The sequence below is a fragment of the Vidua macroura genome, chromosome 20 (genome assembly GCF_024509145.1).
Source record: "Vidua macroura isolate BioBank_ID:100142 chromosome 20, ASM2450914v1, whole genome shotgun sequence".
Taxonomy (NCBI): domain Eukaryota; kingdom Metazoa; phylum Chordata; class Aves; order Passeriformes; family Viduidae; genus Vidua; species Vidua macroura.
Genome location: NC_071590.1, coordinates 7895323 through 7916721, shown reverse-complemented (window position 1 = coordinate 7916721; position 21399 = coordinate 7895323). Strand labels below are relative to the sequence as shown.

Genomic DNA, 21399 nt, shown 5'->3' with positions numbered 1-21399 from the left:
TCAATTTTTCCAGCTTAAGCTTCATGTGACTTCCACCTGCAGATGTCCTGACCTAAATATGATCAAATAATACAAATTAATATAAATCTATTAATATAAAATGATTAATATAAAATACATACAATGATTTATGATCATAGAACTAGAAGGTTAGATTTTTTTATATACTGTTGTATGTAGGACTGTCACATCCTTTTAACACGTAATTTAAGAGGTGAAAACCACATTATTCTAACTGTGTCTGTAATTTGCTTTATATCAATACTACACTTTTTCCTATTTGGAAAGGTGTCTTGAAATGAAATTGTTTGTGTTTTCTTGGCCTTTATGATTATGTCTTTTAAACAGCATTTTTAATATAGTTCCAGTAAGGAACACTGACAGGGTGGAATATGATACTAGAACTATATTTTTGCTTTTTGCTTGTGCAGTAGGGCTACTGCTGATCACTTAGTGATTATGAGTACTGAAAAAATAGTGAAATGTTGTGTTTTAATTGCAGCAACTGCTCAGCCAGGGACTGAAATATTCAATTTGCCAGCAGTCACTACCTCAGGTAAGTTCTTCAATAAAAGAAACAACATATGTTCCAGAAAAATGTAATGTCTTTAATATCTTAAATTTATACTCTTTGGGGAGTCCAGTAAAAGAGGAAAATGGTGCAAATTTAAAAGCTAGTATCCTATATGAAAACTTATTTCCTGCACCATAAGGAAAAGCAAAATGACCAAATCTTTCCCCACACCCCTTTTTAATTTCTCTGAGATACACCTTTTGCCTCCCTTCCCACCTTTCCCTGTTTTCTCTTCTCTCCCAGGTGCAGTCAGTTCTAGGGGTCACTCCTTTGGAGATCCTGCCAGTAATCTGGGTCTGGAAGACATTATTAGGAAAGCACTGATGGGAAACTTTGATGACAAGAGTGAGGAGCACGGGGTCGTCATGTCCCAGCCTCTCGCGGTGGTTCCGGGCAGCTCCGGCGCCGCGGTACCGGCGAGTAACGAGACACGTAGGGAAGAAGCCAATCCATCTCCAAATTCAGGTACTGCAGCTCCCAAATATCCCAGGGCCTTAAAGAAAATAAATAAATCAAGGGTTTGAATAACGTGGTATCGCTGAAGATCCACTGTCTTTCCTCTGTAATTGGCAGAGGTGGTGTTTGCATTTATCATCCTGACTTTTCCAACAACACTGATGGAACAGGAAAAGGAGAACAGGATGTATTGGATACCTAAAGCTTCTCAGTGCTACTTGATAATTTCTAGAAACAAACCCACAAAGGCTAAAATGTGGTTGGTGAAATCTGTCCCTTCTGATTGCCAGGTGGGGCGGTCAGCAAGCAGAAGCTCATCGGCAAGTCAAACAGTAGGAAGTCAAAGTCTCCAATTCCTGGGCAGGGATATTTGGGAACTGAAAGACCTTCTTCTGTCTCATCTGTACACTCAGAAGGGGACTACCACAGACAGACTCCAGTGTGGGCCTGGGAAGACAGGCCTTCATCAACAGGTGAGGAACAGGCTCCTTTCAAAGGTGTTTCCAGTCTCAGATGTTGCACTGTAACGCTGGATATTGGCCAGAATTTCCCAGCATGGGATTTCTGCAATGGATTTTCTGCTAATTGTCACAACCCAGGCCAGCACAGGTGTCTCAGAACAGCTTGTGTTTTCCCTTTTGATGCAGGTTCCACCCAGTTTCCATACAACCCTCTGACCATGAGGATGCTGAGCAGCACCCCCCCGACCTCCATCGCCTGTGCCCCCCCGTCCATGAGCCAAGCAACCACTCACCCACAGAACAGGATCTGGGAGCGAGAGCCTGCACCACTGCTTTCAGCACAATATGAGACTCTGTCTGACAGTGATGACTGAACTATGCAGATTTTTTTTTTTTTTTAATTTGCGGGTCAAAAAGAAATCTATTTTTGACTTGTGCCCACAGAGACTTTCCAAGAGAGCAAGGGCCACACAATGAAGAATTGCTGGAGAGTCTGTGAAATGCCTTCTGCACAGGCTGTGTGTTGGAGGATTGTGGTCGAGAAGGTTGACTTACTAAAGATAAATATGTAAAGAGTTTTTAAAAATGTGGACTATTCCTGCTCTACATCTATTTGTAAAGAAAACCATAATGTCTTTTAAATCATTCTTCTGTAAATAGAGAGTACTTTTTGCAGTGTTTTTTCCCTTGCTATAGTATCTGGTGTACTTATGTTCAAATCATTGCCTAAACTTTGGGGGTCATTTTGTAATTTTTTTTAAGCATTTTCTCCAGTGTAGAATACTCTTCATAACCCTAGCCTTCCTCTCAGCCTAGCCTAACCAGAACCCCAACCTCCCAACCATCATTGCCCATTTAATGCCGTGCCACTTCCTGCAGGCATTGTGCTTTTATATAATTTTTTTTTTCCCTAGACACACTTTCTCAGTGGTGTTCAAGCTCTTGTGAAAATGTTGATTTTTAAGACTGACCCCTTAGTGAATTCTGTACATTAACATAACTCCAGTTCGCTGGAATAAGATGATATATTTCTTTGGAATTTGAAATTCTGCCACATTGTAAATTTTTGGTGCAGTTGGTTTTATTTAGCAACACTGCAGAAATATTATTGCATGGGTATGTAATGGTTCATTTTTAAAAGGTTAAAGAAACAAAAACAGAACAGCTTCTGGAGGCATACCTCACTGTTATGCACACTGGGAATTTTAACTGTGCCCTAAAAGCCTATTCTTAGTGTTCTCTGTTTCTGCATTGTATGCAGTCAAAACAGGTTACTAAATTTTACTGTCATATTTAACCACAGCAAATGGCTTTTCTGAACAGAGGCTCTGGGTGGGTTGATAAATCCTTTAAGAAGAAAAACCTCCACATCCCAAGTTTAAATAAAACAAAGTGCTTTTATAGATTAATTGAGCAACGCACGAGTCAACTACTTGGCTTCTGTTACAACCAGTTTGAAATAGGTACTGTGATTTTTACCTTCCTCCAATCTGATTTTTAAATCTTTATGTAATAATTATTTTGAAGTCTGCGTCCCAGTCCCTGTCCCTCTAAGCAAGCTTTTGGTGGAAGTCCTTACAAATGCTTGGCTTAACTCCTGAAGTGTGCAATACTTGTTAGGGTGATTTTTATTTTTAAATTGTATATGGTACTAGGAGAGTCTCCGTAATCATTCATCTGTCAATGCTTGCTATGATATGCTTGTAGCTCATGTTCACATCCAACTGGGCCCTGATGTCACAGGGTGTCCTGACATCCATCTCCAAAAGCATCTTCATTTTATGCTGCACTGACCTCAGGAAGTGAATTCAAATCTTCCGGGGTAGAAGGACTGATTCACAGATAGCACTGAGCTGGGGGGTGGCGTGCTCTGTCAGATTCCAAACTGCTTTTGCATCTCATTGATCAACAGGGTCTTTGCCTTGCAGTTACTTTCCAGTGAAAAATATTTTGGATTTTGCCGCTGTATTTGTGATGCGTTGTATGGAAGGTGTAATGCAGTGTGTAACCTTGAGTCGTGTGAGCTCTGCATCCCATGGACTGTCACGGTCCACTTACAAACAGGAAGAAGCACAGAACTATTTATCAATAGCAAATTTATTTTCAGTCCTTTAAGGAAAGCCTTTTTTCCCCAAGTGTGGGAAACAAAATTCCAAAGGAACTCATTTGGAAACTTGACACTGTTGAGAATACAGAACTATTTTGCTACTTTTTTTAAAAAACTGCATCACAGTAGATCCATTGGCAGTCTTAAATCTCCTTGCAGTCTTTCTCTGAGAAAGATGTCTCTCATCCTCCCCTCCTTTACCCTTCTGGCTTGAAGCAGTGAAGTTTTCATCCTGTTTGTAGACCTGTGCTCTTATTTTAACTTTCTTTTTTGGTTCCCACAGCAACATATACTGGAAAATGAATTGATCTGCCCTTTTTGTAGATTTGAATTTGGAGTGGAGAGTTAAGTTCCATTCTTAAACCCACTTGTTCTCACTTTCTTAGTGTAACAAATACAATGTGAAAGAGGCATGTACAGACAAATGTCTTTGCTACCTGTACAGTAAGTATAGCATGTTCATTGCAAAGCTTCATGTTACTGCTGCAGCAGCAGCAAGATATCCAAAGTAGGATAGTCACAATCTCCTGAGATACAGTTTGAGTGGCATTTGCACATAAAATGTTGCTGCTTTTTTTTTTTTGTTTGTTATCAGTTTTAACTTCTCCAGTGTAAAAACCTCTCCAGAGCCTAAGTTAGGGTTTACCACAATTCCAGTAATCTTCAAGTATGGAATTACATCTACCCTGTTTTAAACAGGAAGGTGTTTGTAAGTCATGTTTACAAAGTGTAGTTTACTACAAATTTTTACCTGATTTCTGATCAGCGCTTTCACAATGCTTTCATCTTGATATGGTTCGTGATTCTGATATGAAATCATTTAAGACTTGAAAATCCCATGCATCATAATTTCCACACAATGTCTTCACTAGACAGTGACTTCTGGATTCAGACCAATCAATAAAGGGGATCAGTTCTCCACTTGCTTTTCCTGTGTCTCCCTTTTGTTTTGCAGCATCAGGCAAGACCCTGCTCCCAGGGTGCTGCAGGGTTCCCAGGTGACCCTGCTGCCCTCCAAGCTCTGCTGCTTCAAACCCCAAACCCAGCACTTGAGGGAAGGTTGGTTCTAATGTGCCAGAGCCTTTCTGTCAGTACAGCCCTGTTTTTATTTCCTAGCTTGCTGAGAACAAAGCTCTGTATGTGACTGAAGGTTTCCATGAAGCTTCAGTGAACTTCTACTCTAGAAAACCTGTGTGCCTCTTCCTCTTAGCTCAAAGTTCAGAGATGAAGCTGCTACTGTAAGTAAATTAATAATGATGTCATTACATTGAGGGTTGTACCAACCAGCTGCACTTCTGACAACTGAGAAGTTAAAATTGTGCTTGGATAGTGACAGAATTAGTTCTACTATCCTAAGTATGGATTTGGTGATTTCTGGTTTAATTCTCCTCTTTCTTTAACATCAGGCTTCCCGGCAGGGCAGAACTGAGAAATTCTGTTGTCTAAAGCAGCTGTTCATACTTGATTCACATGAAGGCACGTAGCTGACAAAGCTGGGTTTGTACACAGCATCTTTTCCAACAGGAAGCCTCAGCATTCAAGCACTGGCCTATCCAAGAGAGAAGAGAACTCTGGCATTCGTGTGCTCTCCACTGGAGCCAAGTGTTTTATTTCTGACAGCAGCTCTGTGTGCTAACAGCCTCACCCCTCCTCTGAGAGGACAAGTTCTATCTTTGGATGCTAAACGAAGAAATACACTTGATCTTCACACAGCCTGTTGGACCAGGACAGGGAGCTGCAGCTCTCTTGCAGGGCAGGTACAGCCTGGGAAATGCTCTGCTGAAGTTCAAACATGCTGAACTGCAGCACTGATAGAAGTGCAGCCCCTGTTGTGCTGTGCAACATGTAAAGAGTGAGACAATTCCTGCCTGTTCCTTTTCAAGACTTGCTCTGGAACAGCCGTGTTTTGAACCTGAACACTTCTGTGGGCAGGCAGGAGTAGCAAACTGACTCTAACACAGTATTAATACCAGACCAGACTTGCACTCAGGCAGCCAAAATTAAACCACTTAGCACAGTAGGTCAGTCAAACCACAGACTACACCACAAATTCACACAGTTAAGATTTCACACCTTTATTTTGGGCTGTTAGGCAGTGGCAGCCCTTCCTCTTAAGCAGTCCTGAAACTCCTCATTGCTGTTTCTCTGGAGAATTGCACCGAGCTGCTCCCAGGCTGCCTGTGCCGACCAACCCTTGCTGCCTTCAGTCACCTCAAGGTTGGACTCTGTGGTCAAACTTATTTGGAGCCCTTTCTCCTCTTGGCCAGCTCAGCTAGTTCCTCCTGGATATGCTGGACAGAAGCAGCATCTCCCTTCTGCTGTGCCTGCTTGAGAGCTTCTTTGTACACTTGTTTTGCTTGCAGGAAATCTTCTGTAGCAAGAGAGAAAAAAGGCTTGGCTACCCAGTTCCATCACCCGTTTTCAGAGCCCCCTCCTGATGCTGATCACATGCAAAGGACAAGGACTACTTGGAACACATCAAGATCTAGGGAGGCTCAGAAAACCTCCTGCCAGGTTGCCAGCTCTGAGAGCTTGGTGATGGAGAGCAGCAGTGATGATGGGACCTGGTGCTGCTTCAGCATTAAACTCTCACAGAAACAAATCTCACGCATGTCTTCTGTCCTTTTGGAAAAGTTACTGGACACAGAGGACATGGGAAACAAGAACCCCCTGGAAACCTTTTGGGTCAGTTTGTGAAAGCAATTCAAAATCAGACCTACTGCCTAAAGTAAAACTCATAACCCCAAACCAGCACTTTAGTTCAGCCCTACAACACAGATCCAGATCTCTGCGCTCAGCACAAGCTCAGTGACAGGCTGGGCATGTATTCACTGACCTTTGTGCATCAGGATTGCTGCCAGGTTATTGAGCACCATGTGCTCCTCGGGGTGCTGCGTGTCCCTTGCCAGCTCTGCTGCCCTCCTGCTGTAGGTGTGCGCCTCCTCGTAGCGTCCCTGAGCGTCCAGCACCGTCGCCAGGTCATTCATCAGCACCACACTCTGCACCAGGAGGGAAAAGGGAAGCCTGTGGAGCAGTCTGGGGCAGCAGAAGCACCACATTCATTTCCTGCCACACCACTTAAAGAAGTATTTCCCAAAGAAGCATTCAGTAAGGAAGTGACCTTTATTTCTGTATTTGCATGCTCGTCCTTCCTGGCAGGAAAACGGCCTCAGGTAGTGCCTGCCATGTCTGATGGCAGCAGAGCTGCTCCAAGGCTGCCTCATTTCCCACAGATCAGCCTTTCCTTCCCTGGAGTCCTACTGCTCTACAAATCACCTGTGGATGAGTCTCTCCCTGAACATCATTTGATATCTGCAGAGCCTTCTCATACATTTTTTGTGCTGCTGGGAGCTCGTTGATGTTCAGGAGGTAGCGGCCGTAGGAGTCCAGGCTCATCCCAAGCAGGAGCTGGGTGTTGGCCTTTTCTTCAGCTGCAAACAGAGAGGAGTGAAGTGATCACTGCCACAGGATTCAGCATGAACCCCCATCCTACCACAGCAGAAACTCAGGCAGTGGACAGACAATGGAGTGACATGAAGATGGCACTTAGAAACAACATCAAGGACAGCGAAATGGAGAAAAGATGAGAAGCCTTTGGCAGACAAGGCTGCCCACCTGATAAGACATCCTCAGGCAAGTCCTTCTGCTTGGCAATCTTCTCCTCTAAGGTCAGGATGCAGAACTGGTAGCCAGCTACGGCTAATTTGTGCCTGCAAAGTGCAAAGCAAAGCTCCTTCTGTCCCTGAGGATCCCTCATTAAAGATCCTCTGCTTGGCCACGCCACCAGCACTGCAAAGCTGAGATGAAAGCAGGTGACACCTCTAGCTGGGAACTCACTGTTTCTGAGCAGCATAGATACTGGCCAGCTTGAGGGATATCTCAAGGATGGCGTTGTCATCCTGCCAGGAGGACACACAATGTAAGTGTTACTCTTCTTGTACCTTCCCAACAGAAACACTACTTTGTCAGAGAGTTTAGACATTAAAAATCCACATCTTGTTGCCTCCAGTGCTGCCATCCTTTACAGGATTGCCAATTTCCAGTAAGAGGCATTACAGCACAAGAAATAAGGTAAAGAGAAGGGCACCACTGGGAGCCTGTCTCAGAACATACCTCCTTTGTGTCCCCTGCAAGCATATAGCTCATAGTTGCTTTGTAGAGCTTTTCTGCCTGAAACAAGAATTTTGAAGAGGATACTGAGAAATGATGGCATTTAAAACAAAACAGAGGCAAACTACACAGAGGCAACTGGCTCAAATTTGTTGCATTTACACTACAGCAAGAGCACAGTTCTTAGAAGTGAAAGGCTGACCAGAGCCCAGTGGTACTGAACCAGTGGGTCCTTTCAGTTTCTCCTTGAGCACTGCAGCAGCAGCCAGGCCTTTACCCTGTCTGTGAGCTCAGGGCTTTCCCAGATTCTCCTTGGAGCATCTCTGTGCTCAACTGCAGCATTTCACAGTAAGAAGTATTCCCTCCTTTAACTGTGAGAGCCCCTTTCTTAACCTGGTGTGCTCATGGGACTGCAGTCCTGAGTTGGATCATTCTGCTGTGCTCTGGGACATCTCTGCCCCACAGCTCTGAGTCTGCAGCTTGTGCCAGCACCCCACACCTGAGACCGTGCACAACATGTCAACTTCTAAAAATTCAGAGGGAAAACCCAGAGTTACTCACATTGTCCAGCTGTCCCTGCATGTAGGCCACGTTCCCCATCTGGAAGAGGCAAGACAGTGCTCAAGCTCCACCAAGGCGATGCGGACGCGCCCCAGCCGCTTTTCCTTCTCCCTCCAGCACCGAAGTGCCCCAAGGCCGGCTCTCACTCACCATGCTGTAGGTGTAGATGATGGCCTGCCTGTTCTCCTGCTGGTGCGCCCGGCGCAGAGCCTGGTGCAGGAGCTGATCGGCCTCGGCCAGCTCCCCCTTCATGGCGCTGAGCTGCGGGGGCAGCGGGCGCGGTCACTGCCGTGGGCAGCGGGCCCGGTCACCGCCGTGGGCAGCGGGCCCGGTCACTGCCGGGGGCAGCGGGCCCGGTCACCGCCGGGGGCAGCGGGCCCGGTCACCGCCGGGGGCAGCGGGCCCGGTCACCGCCGGGCCCCGCGCCCGCACCGCCCGCACCGCCCGCGCCGCACCTTGGCTCTCTTCAGCAGCAGGACGATGGCGTCCTCGCCGTCCTCCTCGGCGTCCCGCGGGAACAGGGAGAACCCTGCGGGGACAGCGCGGTGGGTGCCCGGTGCCGGCTGCGCGGTGCCCGTGCCCGCCGCCCCTCTCACCTCCCAGGAAGGCCAGCGCAGCGCCGGCCGGCCGTGCCCAGCGCGGCCGCGCCCGCCCCGCGGTGCCGGTGCCGCTGTCCCCGCGGTGTCCCCGGTGTCCCGCTGTCCAGGCGGGCCGGGGCAGGGCTGGGCAGCGCCGGGGGCACAGCCGGGACAGCGCCCGCGGCAGCGCTGCCGCCGCCGCCATCCCGAGCGGGCCCTTTAAGAGCGCGCGCGCGCCGCGCCTGACGTCACGCCGGGCACGGGGGGCGGTATCGTGACGTCACTCCCGGAGCGGGAGCGGGAACGGCACCGGGAGCGGGCAGCGAGCGGGAACGGCACCGGGAGCGGGCCGGGCTCGGGAACGGCACCGGGAGCGGGCAGCGAGCGCGTCCCGGCGCTCTGCCCGCCCTGGTGAGCAGCGCCCGCAGCGCCCCGGCCGTGCCGGGCTCCTCAGGACACGGAGCGGGGACAGCGGGGGCACAAAGCTGGGGAAAGGGCTGGAGCAGCACCCGGGAAGGGCTGAGGGAGCCGGGGCGGCAGAAAGGGGATCTCACCCGTGTGTGAATGCCTACGGAGGGTGGCAGGGGCTGCACCGAGCTCTGCCCGTCCGGCAGTGGCACCGGGCAGCAGCTGAAGGCCAGGGGATGCCCCTGAGGTGAGGAACACCCTGCGGGCCGTGCGCGGCCCTTTCCAGGGACCTGTGCTTGTGTGGGGGCATCTCGGAGACACCCGTGTGTCTGTGGGGAATCCTGTTCCCAAAACGTGTAAAAAAAAAAAACAACAAAACATTTTAGAAGTTGTTTTGAAACATTTTAAAGGATGCCATTCCTTGGTTGGGATGGGGTGCCCAGATAACCCCCCCCGATGCTCAGTATCCATGGTGACCCTAAAGATTTCCCTCTGTCTCCTGTCCTGTCTCGTTTCCAGGGATGATCCCGTGCCAGTGGGATGGACGGGAGTACCTTGCCAGCTGTGGCAGAAGAGCTCTTGAGAGAGATCAAAAAGGCTTTTCAGGAGACCTCACAGGGTATGTGAAGGATCCCAGCAGGAATGGCCTGGCACACCCACAGCGAGTGAGGAGGGCCCTTGGCTTCCCCGTTTCTACCAGACCCTATTGTCTCAGGGACCTTTATGTCCCTTTTTTGTGACAACAGATGGGTGTGAAGCACAGATAAGGAGGAGCAGCCCCTCCTCGAAGTCAAATTCAAAAATCACACCAGTGTTTGACTCCTTGTAATGTGAGACTTATGGGTACTGCTGCTTCTTAGAGCTCCTGGTGCACATGGTCACACTTGAGGGATGATAAATTAATGCCTCCGGGCAGGAATTCTGCTGTGCCCTGCATTGGTGGTTCTACAGACTCACCAATCCCAAAACTGGGGTTGGAAAGGGGAATTTCCCAAAGCCGTGTCCTGACTGACCGGCAGAGGGGGTGTGCAGCTGATCCCAGGGCGAGGAACAACTTCCCAGTGCTTCAGTGAAAGGAGCACCAGCCAGCACTGAAATCCTGGCCAATTCCAGCAGCTAGTTAAGAATAATTACCTTTGCTGGATCTGTGCTAAGAGAATATTAGTGTTTGTGTTTACTGGATGAGTTGCACAGAATGGTTCTTCCCAAAATAAGGGTCTGCTGAAGGAATATTTTTAGCTGCACAAAACCTAAACAAATAAGAATTGAGATAAATCTGTCTTGAGCACTACATGGGAGTGAGGAATGGGCAGAAACTTCATGTCTAAACTGTCAGAGTGACCCCAGTGACAGCTTTTTGGCACACTTGCACTGTGGCTTCTGTCAGGTAGATCCAAAATCTACATGTGACTTTTAAAAGAGCGAGCTTTATAAATCCTGTTGTAAACTAAGCACAAAAAGAAGTTCACATCCCTTTAAAAACGTCCTTTTTACAGCAGCAGAGTGGTACTAAAGCACACATTGAGACAGAGCTGTGGAGAGAAACTGATTGATCCCTTTGCAGAATTAAATTCAAATAAAGCTGGAAAATTCAAACCAACACTGCAGGTCATAGAGCGTATTTTGAATTGTCGGAAGAAAATTATTCTAAAGTCAAAAATCCAGATCTTCCAGTGGGATATGGAGACAGAGTACACTGTGTCCCCTGGGTGATAACAGAAAGATCAGAGTGGACAAGCAGAGCCTGAGCAGTGAGCTCCAACAAACACAATTTGCTTGAGTGTAACTTTCCATCTTAAGGAGAAGTTCCAATAAATGAAGACACAATGTTTCAGTGGGCTGTAGTAAAAGCCATAAACCAGTGGCGCCCTGCAAGACTCTGCTGGGAAAAGAACAACATTTTTAAAGTTGTGATGCCTGAGTTCTCAACTCATGCCAGGAGAGTTTCGGGGAAAATAATATATATATATATTTTTAACCAGCTTCTTAAAGTGACAGAGTAAGATGCTGAGGACTCCTGCCTTTTATTGGCTGCTTTTAAAAGTAGGATGTCATAAAAGAAAGTACATTTGGGCTTCTGCTTTTCTTTTTAAAATGAGTCCCTGTGGTTGTGATTGCTGTGCTTGATAAGTGCCTTAGCACTTCCATCATGGATCATTTTGCTGCTCCTTGTTGCTTTTTTGGTGGCTAGAGAGGATGTGGAGATCTCTGCAGTCCTGTGTGGCCTCTGGGGGTACCTTGGGGGGACAATAACCCCCCTGTGATGTGAAATTCTGCAAAATCACATTCCCTTTTCTTTCTGTTGCAGTGCCTGATGACCTGCTGCTGGGGTGAGTGTCTTCTGCTTCAGTTCCTGCCCCAGTGTCCTGCTGAAGGGCAGTTGGTGGTCAGCTCTCATCCTGGTTTTCCCCTGTGTTTGACCAAGTGCTGCTGAAACACAAAAATGCTGGTGGTTTTTGCAAATGAAGGTTCTGACGGGTTTTTTTCCAGAGATTCACAAAATGATCTCTGTATCACAGCATCTCCTGTGATGACTTGCTCTAATTTAAACCCAGGGTATTTAACCTGAGCTCTGAGTCCAGCCTCAGGTCTGGAAGGAGTTTGCTGTGGGAGTGGGTTGTGTTCCAGGGTGATTCATCCCCCTGCCTTCCTGCCACTGTGAGCACCCTGAGCTCACTCCTGCTGTTTGAGTCATGGGCACGTGTGATGGAGAGGGAGAAGTGTCCTGATCATCACCCTGCACAAGGGAAATGTTAACTTGGAGACTGAGAGTTTTCTTCTGTTTGGGGCAGGCTCAGGTCAGCTTTGTCACCCTGTGAATACTTTAATCATTCCCAGCAGTGACCTAAGAGATCCAAGTTTCACAACTTCAGCCCTCAGCAACTGGTGTTGAAGGTGGAGAAGAGGCATTGTCACAGTGAAAAAGACTTTTCAGATTCATCTTTAGCCTTGTGTTCCTGCCTGCCAGGGGATGAGATCACCAGGAACCCTCCAGGCCTTGATGCCTTTGTGTTAAAGTTATCTGACACACCACCTGTGAAAGGTGTGCTGACTCCCTCTCCTGGGACCACAGTGACCTTTGAAAGGTGGGATCAGATTTGAAAGCTTTTGTTTCCTTCTCCTCAGAAAAGAGGAGGAAAGAAATTCCCTTGTTAAGTTTAATAATGGTGGTAACTCTTGGCAGCCAGATTTCCATCAATTCCCTGCATCCAGCAGCTCAGAAGTATTCTGATTTAATTTCCCAATCTCTTCCAAATCTCCAAAGTCCTTGAATTTCCTGTGGGCATTTCCTGTTGAACTGATCAAATTATATACACAAGAAAAGAATTCCCTAGATTTGAAAAGAGTTCCTGAAACTCACTGAACTCAGCCCCCTTATAGTCCCAAACCTAATCATGAAGGAATGTCTTACGTTAAGTGTTCCCCACCCACCTCCTCAGATGGAGCCAGCCCTTCTTGCCTTGAGTTTGTGCAAGTTTTGGTCTTCCTGGAATCTGTCTGTCTGCTTGGCTGCTTATCAATGAGCTTGACTCAGCTTCCTGGGGTCTGCCTTGTTCTGTCCTCCCTGGACTTGGAAACTTTCCCTTTTCTCTTGGTCTCCTGCTCAGTTTGGTGCTATCTCTTGATCACTGCTGATTTCCTTGTTGTTTACCCTTGGAACCAGTCTAGACTACACAGATTTTTCTCAGCTGGTGAAAGGTCGGTAAAGTTAACTGAGTTGCCCCTGAGCTCTTTGGAAACACTCAGAGCAGCTGGATTTACTGGTCTAGGATGACTTTGGAGGCCATGAGCTCTCTGGACAATAGGCTGAAGGTGCAGATGTCCATATTTAACACACACCTTATCCTGTACCCCTGCACAGCACCAGCAGGAGACAAACCCCCCCTTTGGGATGTGCAGTGGTCCTCATCCCAGACACTCCCTCATCCATAAATGTTGTGCATCCCTGAAAGGGAAAGGGTTTTTAGGGACAGTGGAGGGACCTCAGGCAGGTGCTGCCCCTGGGTGTTTATCTGGAATTACTTGGCTGTCTCTGAGCCCTGCTCGTAGCTGGGTCACAGATGTAAAACTGATGCTATCTGGTGTCTCCATGTGCAGTGGAGTGTCTTGAGTAATTCCCTGATGTTCTCCAGCTTCCTCCTGATGCAGTTTGGTGGGTAGAGAAAGGATAATTTATCCCTCAGTTGTGACTGTGATGGAGGAGATGTGATCACTACAAGATGACTCACTTGTTCCCCAGGGTTTGAACCGATCTCCAGGGGATGAGGAAGGAGCCCCAGTTCCTGTTGCTCCAGGAACTGTGGATTCATCCTTGCACTCTCCTTTCTCCAAGGAGCTGTGTGCTCCGTGCCTGGAGGTGGGATTCAAGACCAGCTGATCAATCCAGCACATCCAGGACAGCCTGGCTGTAGAGTTGAGGAGCCCCAGAGCACGAGCCCCTTTTGCCCTGAGCACTGGCAAGTCTGGCTCCATGTGCTCCACTAAAATCCCTGGTTATGCCTTTGTGCTCGTGGGACATTTTCAGTTACTGCAGCAAGGAAAAATGAGGCTGAGCCAGGGGACCTCCCTTTGTGCTGTGACCTAACTAGAGACACCTTCTCTTCCAGGCTGAAGTTCGTTTTTGGCCCATCTGCAGTCCCAGCTCTGGATTTGGTGGATCAGCATTCTGTCACCCGGATGAGGTCCCCCAGTGGAAGGATTCTCTACCAGGTACATGCTTCACTTTGCTCTTGCTTTCTGATGGTTTCCAGCTGGCATCTGAGACAGTGTTTTCTTGACTTGCAGAGCATGGATAAACACAGAGAGGACACCAGTGTTTTACAAACTCCTGAAGTGACACTGGAGAGCAGCAGCCAGGGGCTAGAATTAGAGCAGCACGGTTCAGAACCATTTTCTCTGTGGCTCCCATCCAGCCAGAGACAATTTATGTGTTTGGGGCATCACAGTCAGGAGGAAGTTTTCCAGGGATTGCTAATTTTGCTTTATTACTCCCATCCTCTCCAGCAAAGGAAGTTCTTCCTCTTGACCGGTTGCACACAACTCATCATTATCTGCCATCACTGCGTTTCTTTCTGTCATGACCTCTGCTTGGCAGGAGATCTCTGCTGCCTGGGAGGGAGCAATGCAGGCCAAACCTGTGGGCTTCACTCTGGTTCAGTGTAGCCAAGGCTGTGGATCACAGACACATCCCCATGAAATGGCATTAGAAGAGCTCACCTCAGCCCTGAGATCAGTTACAGCACAGGGTGGGAGTGAGGTGAGGAGCCATTGGTACTTCATTCTCACATTTCTGTACTGTGCACAATTCCTTGTTCTCTGGTCCCCTAGCACTGGTGGCATCTCTTTTGGGACAATCTGTCCATGCTGTGAGCCACCAGCTGCATCCAGCCCATGGCTGTGCCCTGGCTGAGCACTGGGACCCTGTGCCCTAAAGATTTTGGTCAAAAAGCACCAATTCCTTCTCCTCAGCACTCCCAAAGCCTCAGGTAGCACAGCCCATCCAGGGCTGGGCCTGTTTCTGTGCTGTTACACACACACCAGAGAAAGGGGAATATCTTTGCTCAGTGCTGTAGCACCCAAGAGGAACATTTCTAAGTATCCCCCTTTAAAGGACCTTTTCTCCTCCCCTGGAGGTGCTTTGGGGTCCTGTAGGGTGAGGAAAGGATTGTGAAGTCAGGCCTGGCTGCTGGCACAAACCCTTCTCACGTGTTCAGAGCTCGCCCTGCTTGGTTTGCACGTGGAGCCTTTATCACTTCTGGGGCCATGGAGAGGACACCTCCAGAGGGACATGAATCATAACCAGGGCTCAAGAACAGCCTTGGATTGCAGTTGAGGGCTTGCCTGTGGATGTCTGGTAAAGCCTAGGAAGCTTCCAGCACCCTTAGACAGCAGCTGCCTTCCTGATTAATTGAATGCTCAAAGTCTTTCCCTTTTTTACTGTTGCTTGTCTGAAAATGCCACTGGGCAGAGAATGGTCACATTCTCCTAGCAGAGCTTTGTCAGACCCTGCAGGCTAAGGCAGAGCTTTGCTGGGCATCAGTTAATAATCTGATATTAATAAAGGGCTCAGTTGGTGCACACTGAAAAGGAACAAGTGTCAGAACTTCTCTCCTGCCTCTGCAGGGAAAGGGAGCCTCTGGTTTCCCTGTGGAGAAGGAACCCCTGGATAGGAGGGTCAGGGAGTTAATGCAGGACAAACCTCCAGGAGGGAGGTTCCTGTGTGCCTCCAGCTGCATTCCTCTTCAGTGGAGCTTGATTGCTGATTAAGGCCATGCTGATGAGTTCATTAACAGAGGAATCTGAAGAGATATTTTCTCTGGGGGTGTGAGGTTGGTGCCATTGTGAAATTCTCCCTCATGACAGCTGTCTGAGATGCAGGAACAAAGAGCAGAGTCTACCCTGGGGCTGGAGCAGTGACAGGAACACATCTGGGGTCATAGAAACCCAAGCCCTGGGTGGGACACTGCACTGGAGTCACTGGCTCTTCATTCCTGTGTGCTGCAGGAATGTGTGGAAATGTCCCCCAGCTGTGCTCCTGGAGAGAAGGGCATCCATGGCTGCCTGGACACTGCACAATCATCCCTGCTAATTATCCCCCACAAAGTCAGCCCTGCCATTTGCACCCAGATGTGGTTGAGCTGGAATGTGAGGTGGTGCTTCCACTTGCAGCTGGCTCTGGAGAACTCTTTGAGGCCATGAGGCTGGTTCTGTTGTGAAACTCCTTTGGGTCATTATAGCTAAATCTGAGCTGGTGATAATTGCATATCACCCAGCACATCTCAGGTCCTGCTTCAGGGGAGGAAGGCTCTGCTCAGACAGGCCCTGTAGTGTGGGCAGCCCTTGCTCTCAGGAGCTGAGATGGGAGAAGAAGGAGCCCTCAGTGAAATGAAAGCTGTGATTTGTCCCTTAATGCCCTTGCTGTTTAACAGAGGAGTGGCACTGACAGAGTGTCCAAGGGCTGGGTGTCTCAGAGCTGAAATCATCCCAGGAGAGCTTGGATGATACCTGCCATGCTGAGCTCAGGGATAAATCCTACCTGCTGCAGGGATGGGGGAGCTGTGCTGGATGTGGCAGTGTTGGCCTGGCAGCATTTGGGGCACCCTTGGGCTCTGCCCAAGTGGCACAGATGCTGATGCTGAGCTGTGGCAGTGAAGCAGGGCAGTGCTTCAGCCCTGCCAGCTGGCACCTGCACTGCTGACATCCTGCATTTCGTTTCTTTTTTATTTTGTCTTTTTTCATCCATTTCCCAGAACTGTGTGGCAGATGCCCCATGGTGAAGGGTTTGAGCAGCAGGCCCTGGCACAGGCTGTGGTGCTGCCTGTGTCTGTCCCTGTGCTGGTGCCTCAGCTGACCCTCAGTGTGCTCCCACACGCTGGCAGGGACACCTCCAGGGGGATTTTTCCTCCTTGAGGCCCAGGGATGAGGACAGCAGAAGGAAATCTCAGCTCAGGGCCAGGGGAGCACCCCAGTGCTTGGCTGGGCTGCAGCTGGCCAGGAACAGAGGCACCTTTTTCTCCCAGTCTTTGGATTTTAGATTTTGCTTTATTAGGCAGAGACTGTGTTCTTGCCATCTAGGTCAGGATGGGGGAGCGCTGAGCTCAGCCCAAATCTGGCAGTGTCTGTCTGTGCCTTCCCCCCCTCCCCAAAGGAAAACACTTCTGAAGGGAAGGCACCATCAGAATACTTCATCTTGGAAAAAACAATCAAAGGGGCTGCAGGAAAACAAACTTATCACAAGTGAAACAAACTCAGCCTGCAGTAAAAGGAGGACCCAGGGTAAAGGCCAGACTGAAGAAAAAAAAAAAAAAAAAAAAAAAAAGGTTTACCCTGAAATGGGAATGTGAATTTTGTGTCCTGGATCTGTTGGGAGTGAGGGGGACTTTGAGGCATTGGCATTTCTGTGGGAGAGCCTAAACTTCTGGATGTTCCCTGTTGAGCAGAGGGTGCAGGGGGAGCTCCAGGGGACAGAGGAAGGCTCCCCTTGGAAGTGCAGCTTTGGACAGGGAGGGACAATGTTCCTCTGGAGGGGCTTGGAATGCCAGGGATGTCCTGGAGAGGAGCAGCACTCTGCAGAGCTCCACTGCCTTTTCACTTTCTGTGTTTATCTTTGGATTTGGGGGTGTGTGTGCCACAAACCCAGCCAGAGTGGAGAGGGCTGTGATGTGCCCTCAGAGCCCTGGGCCCTGTGCAAGTGCATTCTGCTGCTGCAGATCCTTCCCTTCCCATAGGCTGGGACCTTAAAGTAGTTTCCTAAAAGCTGTTTTCCAGTCTTGAGGAGACCAAAAGAGAAATAATAAAATGGGCTGGCTTTTCTACGTCCTGCAGTCAGCTCCAGCAGCTCACAGATTGCTCCATGCTGGAAAAAATGTTTCCCTCACCTGTTTGCTCACCCTGGTGCCTCAGTACCAGCCTTGCAGGGAACAGCATGTGGGAAAGGCAGGCAGTGCTGTTCCCAAAGCAGACATGGAGCAGGGAGGCTTCTCTGGAGACTTCTGCTTTGTTTATTCAGGCAGATCTGGATTCCAGTAGCTGCAGCTGGTTTTGAGAGCAGAGCAGCCTTCAGTGGTTGGGAAAGGAGAGGCCTCCCTGCAAGTGCTCAGTGCTGCTCTCTCCTGTCCCCAGGCCCGTGGTGGCTCTGGGGTCACACCTGGGCTGTGTGTGACAAGAGTCTCTGTCATTTCCACCTCTGAGCCTGCCAGGGCTGGCAGGGAACTCACAGGAGGGGCTGGCACTCGATGGGAGGTCAGGGAGTGGTGCCACCACCCCTCTCCTGGTCCCTTAAAGCAGCCAAGTCCCTGGGGCTGGATCTGCTGCAAGCACAGGTACAGGACACCCTCACCTGCAGGGAGAGGAGCTTGTAGAGACCATGAGAAACCTGAGGAGCTTCAAGCTTAAGTGGGTCATTGCAGTGCTTGGGGACACTTCTGTGCTGTGACATCTCCCCCTCACTGCTGGGGCAGTGCAGACCCAGCCTGAGTCAGAGAAATTAAAGTGAATCCTGCCTCTGACTCCTCATCTGCCTCTGTTCCAGGTCCTTGGGAGCTCAGGCAAACTCTACACCTGCTACAGCTCCTGCCACTTCTGCACCTGCCCTGCCTTTGGGTTTTCTGTGTTGCAGAAGAGTGAGAGCCTTCTGGTGAGTTCTGTGCCCCAGCCTGGGGCTGGCATGGGGAGGGGACAAGGCTCTGCCCTGCTCCTTGAACCCCAAATTTCCAACCAAACACGAGTGTGGAGCTGGCCACGCAGGCTGAGCCTGACCACTGTGTGTGGCCTCTGAGAGCCCCAGACTTTGGGTGCAGGGAGGGCTTTTGGTGGTCAGCAGAGGTGGGGAGGGTGCCAGGAGCCAGGAGCTGTGTGCCAGCTCCCTGCATGGCACTGTCCTGGTGGCAGAATTGGGGACACTGAGCGCCAGCTGTGCCAGGAGGGAACCACGTTCCTGGGGGGGCTGAGCACTTCACTGAACACATTTTGGCCAGGATGGGTTCCTGGTCAGACAGAGCCTGGCATTCCAGCCTTGCTCCTGCTGTTACCTTTGCAGTGCAAACACATCCTGGCTGTCTACCTCAGCCAGGCCATGGGAGCCTGCCAGGAGCTGGCTGTGTCTGAGGAGCAGCTCACAAACATCCTCCTGGCTGAGGAAGAGGATGAAGGATGAAGGATGAAGGATTTGGATCACTCCTGGCATTTTTAATATCTACAAGGCTGTCAAATGCTCATTTAGGCTGGTAGATTTCTTCCTGTGCTGCAGCCAAGTGTGACATTAATTAGCAGCCTGCCACTGATAAATTAATTAATTAGGCCTGTGTTGACTTCAGTATTGTTTATTTATGCTGTTTTTGGGATTTCTGAAGATGTTTGAACTAATCTGTAATAATTGTGATGTGAGGTTGCAAACCTGCAGGTGTCTGTGATCCACAGATTAAAGAGCTGCTGTGGCTCTTTGCAGGTGGCAGCTCAGAGGAATTTCTGATTTTTCAGTGGCAAACCTGGTCCAGGGACTAGGGCAGGGACCCCTCAGCACCCTGAGACTGGTGACAGCTCTGTGCCTCCAATGGAACAGGATCCTTGGAAGCATCAAGGTGGTTGCTGTGCTTTAAATCAAACATTTTCAAATGCACTGAGCACCTCAAGGATGCTTCCCTGGGAGCCAGCTCCTTCCAGCTGTGATTCCCTGTCCATGCTCTGTGCTCCCTGAGGGCAGTGTGGCCTCTGGTGCTGCATCAGCCACCAGAAATAATGGGGCACAGGCTGAGCCAGGTGGTGTGGGTGGTAAATGAAGCATTTTGTATGTAAATAACCGTTTCTGCAAATACAAAATCTCAGTAACATGAGGAGAACACTTCCATCCATGTACATCAGCTCAATGGCCACAGCTGCACTGGCTACAGAAAGTTCCTCTGCTGCTTTTGCTTCACATTTTTATAGAAACCTTCAGAGCTTTTAATTGAGGGGGGCAAGGGAGGTGTTCTATTTTTATTCTGCCTAGCAATGTCTTTGGCTCAGATCCACAAAGGCACTTCCTGTGCCCAGTGACCATGACCTGGGCCAGAGTTAATGCCTGACAGCCCAAAGGCACAGCTGGCCTAAGGATGCTCCACGTCCATCTGCAGGAATTCTGGCTCATGAGAGGCATGGGAAGGGAGCAGTGGTGGATACTGAGCTGCACTGGAAGCTCTCACATGTGGACAGGTGTTGGTGTTACAGCACTGAGAGTTTCACTCTGTTGCTGCTGTGAGAGTTTGGGTCCATTTCAGGCAGCCAAAGGGAGAGATTCCATCCTTTGCTGTGAGGATAAATGTGGCTTGCAACCACTTGGCAACACTGCCAGGGCTGCAGGTGAAACCCTGCTGGTTTCCAGCCCTGATTAACAGGAGGAACACGGCCAAGGATAACACAGAGGGGAAGGGATGGAGGGAGGAGAGAGCCAGGCCCTGCCCAGATGGCAGGAGGTGGCCCAGGGTCAGCTGGCCCCTGAGCAAGGCAGATGCAGCAAAGCTGAACGGAGCTGGTAAAGGAGAAGCACTTTGGACAGGGACTTGAACTGCTCAGACTCGTGCTGGAAGTGCCCATATCTGAGACACTGAGCTGTAGCTAAACTTGGACATTGCATAAACATGTGCAAACCCATCCAGAGCTCTCAGGTGATTTCACCCAGGTCTGGGGCTGAGCTGCAGTGAAATCCAGCACTCCCAGGGAACCATTCCCTGTGCATGGTGGACCCAGAGTCATTCCTGCAGCTGCTGCCTGCAGCTCTTGCCAGCTGGCAGAGGAGATGCTGCAGGAACAAGATTTCTTCAGCTTTTCAGTTGATTTTACACCATATTTGTAACATTATATATCATTATATATGCCAGAGAAATGAAACTCTTGGGATCTTGCACCCCCCTTTTAGTGCAACAGAATTTAAAAAAAATGTAGAGTTGATTTCTGTGTGATTCAAGTACAATTTTTCAGGAATAAAAATATAAAAATTACTGTTAGGGGAAAAAAAAAGCATTCACAGCTTCTGGGGGTTACAGGGCTGCAGGGGTGCCCCAGCCAGACCAAACTTTAGGAGTCAGGTGAGCTGCAGCATCTACCTCTCCCAGCTAAAACTTGCACTTGAGGAAGCTCTGCAAGGCTGGCAGGGCAAAAACCCAATTGTGGAACTCATGTCCCCAAGGCAGAGTGACACTGGCCTTGGTGGCTCTGGTTCAGACCAGCCAGGACCATTGGGGCACTTGTGCCTCCTGCATTTTGATAGCTGGAAACAGATCTGGAAGCAAACCTGAAGCACTGGGCTGCACAGTCCTGTGAACCAAAGTGAATTAAAGGCCATAAAACCTCTGCCCTAAAACCTTGGTCAAGTCTTTTCTCAAATCTTTCAGTAAATGGGATTTCCGTGCTGGGCTGGCCAGTTCTGACCTGGTTTTCCCATTCTCACAGTCCCTCCCCTCAGTGCCTGGAACACAGATTCAGTTTCACACCAGCAACTGGGCTAAGTAAGACTTTTTCCCATCAGAGAATACAAGCTGCATCAAACAATTGATGGAATAATTAGGGTATTACCAAAGTGCTGTCAAGTATGAACTTAGAGAACAACTCAAAAAACAGACACAAAATTATTACTCCTAAATGAATCAAAATATTAAAAAATAATAATAA

At 49.1% G+C, this 21399-nt stretch overlaps 3 protein-coding genes across 7 annotated transcripts in view; 2 read left to right on the top strand and 1 right to left on the bottom strand.

Moving 5' to 3' along the window:
* NCOR1 (nuclear receptor corepressor 1) overlaps positions 1 to 4519 on the top strand; it is a 56692-nt gene extending 52173 nt beyond the window's left edge. For all 4 annotated transcript variants that reach the window (XM_053995515.1, XM_053995513.1, XM_053995514.1 and 1 more), the window contains 4 exons: positions 503 to 556; positions 818 to 1039; positions 1321 to 1503; positions 1678 to 4519. In XM_053995515.1, coding sequence (XP_053851490.1) covers positions 503 to 556; positions 818 to 1039; positions 1321 to 1503; positions 1678 to 1865 — 647 coding nt within the window. In that variant the 3' untranslated portion in view covers positions 1866 to 4519. The remainder of the gene's footprint in view (positions 1 to 502; positions 557 to 817; positions 1040 to 1320; positions 1504 to 1677) is intronic.
* Positions 4520 to 5657: 1138 nt separating this feature from the next.
* Positions 5658 to 9071, bottom strand: TTC19 (tetratricopeptide repeat domain 19). Its single transcript, XM_053995473.1, has 10 exons — positions 8866 to 9071; positions 8725 to 8798; positions 8420 to 8530; positions 8270 to 8308; positions 7712 to 7768; positions 7436 to 7497; positions 7214 to 7308; positions 6875 to 7029; positions 6435 to 6597; positions 5658 to 5969 (listed from the first exon to the last, which is right to left on the bottom strand). Exons 1-10 carry the CDS (start codon positions 9050 to 9052, stop codon positions 5836 to 5838), a joined length of 1077 nt encoding a protein of 358 aa, XP_053851448.1. The 5' UTR covers positions 9053 to 9071; the 3' UTR covers positions 5658 to 5835.
* On the top strand, positions 8725 to 21374 carry ZSWIM7 (zinc finger SWIM-type containing 7). 2 transcript variants are annotated; one of them, XM_053995476.1, is made up of 6 exons: positions 8725 to 8814; positions 9775 to 9874; positions 11564 to 11585; positions 13863 to 13965; positions 18287 to 18391; positions 18794 to 21374. In XM_053995476.1, the coding sequence occupies exons 2-6, from the start codon at positions 9796 to 9798 to the stop codon at positions 18908 to 18910; spliced, it is 426 nt and encodes a 141-aa protein (XP_053851451.1). In that variant the 5' UTR covers positions 8725 to 8814; positions 9775 to 9795; the 3' UTR covers positions 18911 to 21374. The 2 variants fall into 2 exon arrangements, with proteins under 2 accessions (XP_053851451.1, XP_053851450.1); XM_053995475.1 differs by lacking the exon at positions 8725 to 8814 and adding an exon at positions 9169 to 9258.
* Positions 21375 to 21399: the final 25 nt, after the last annotated feature.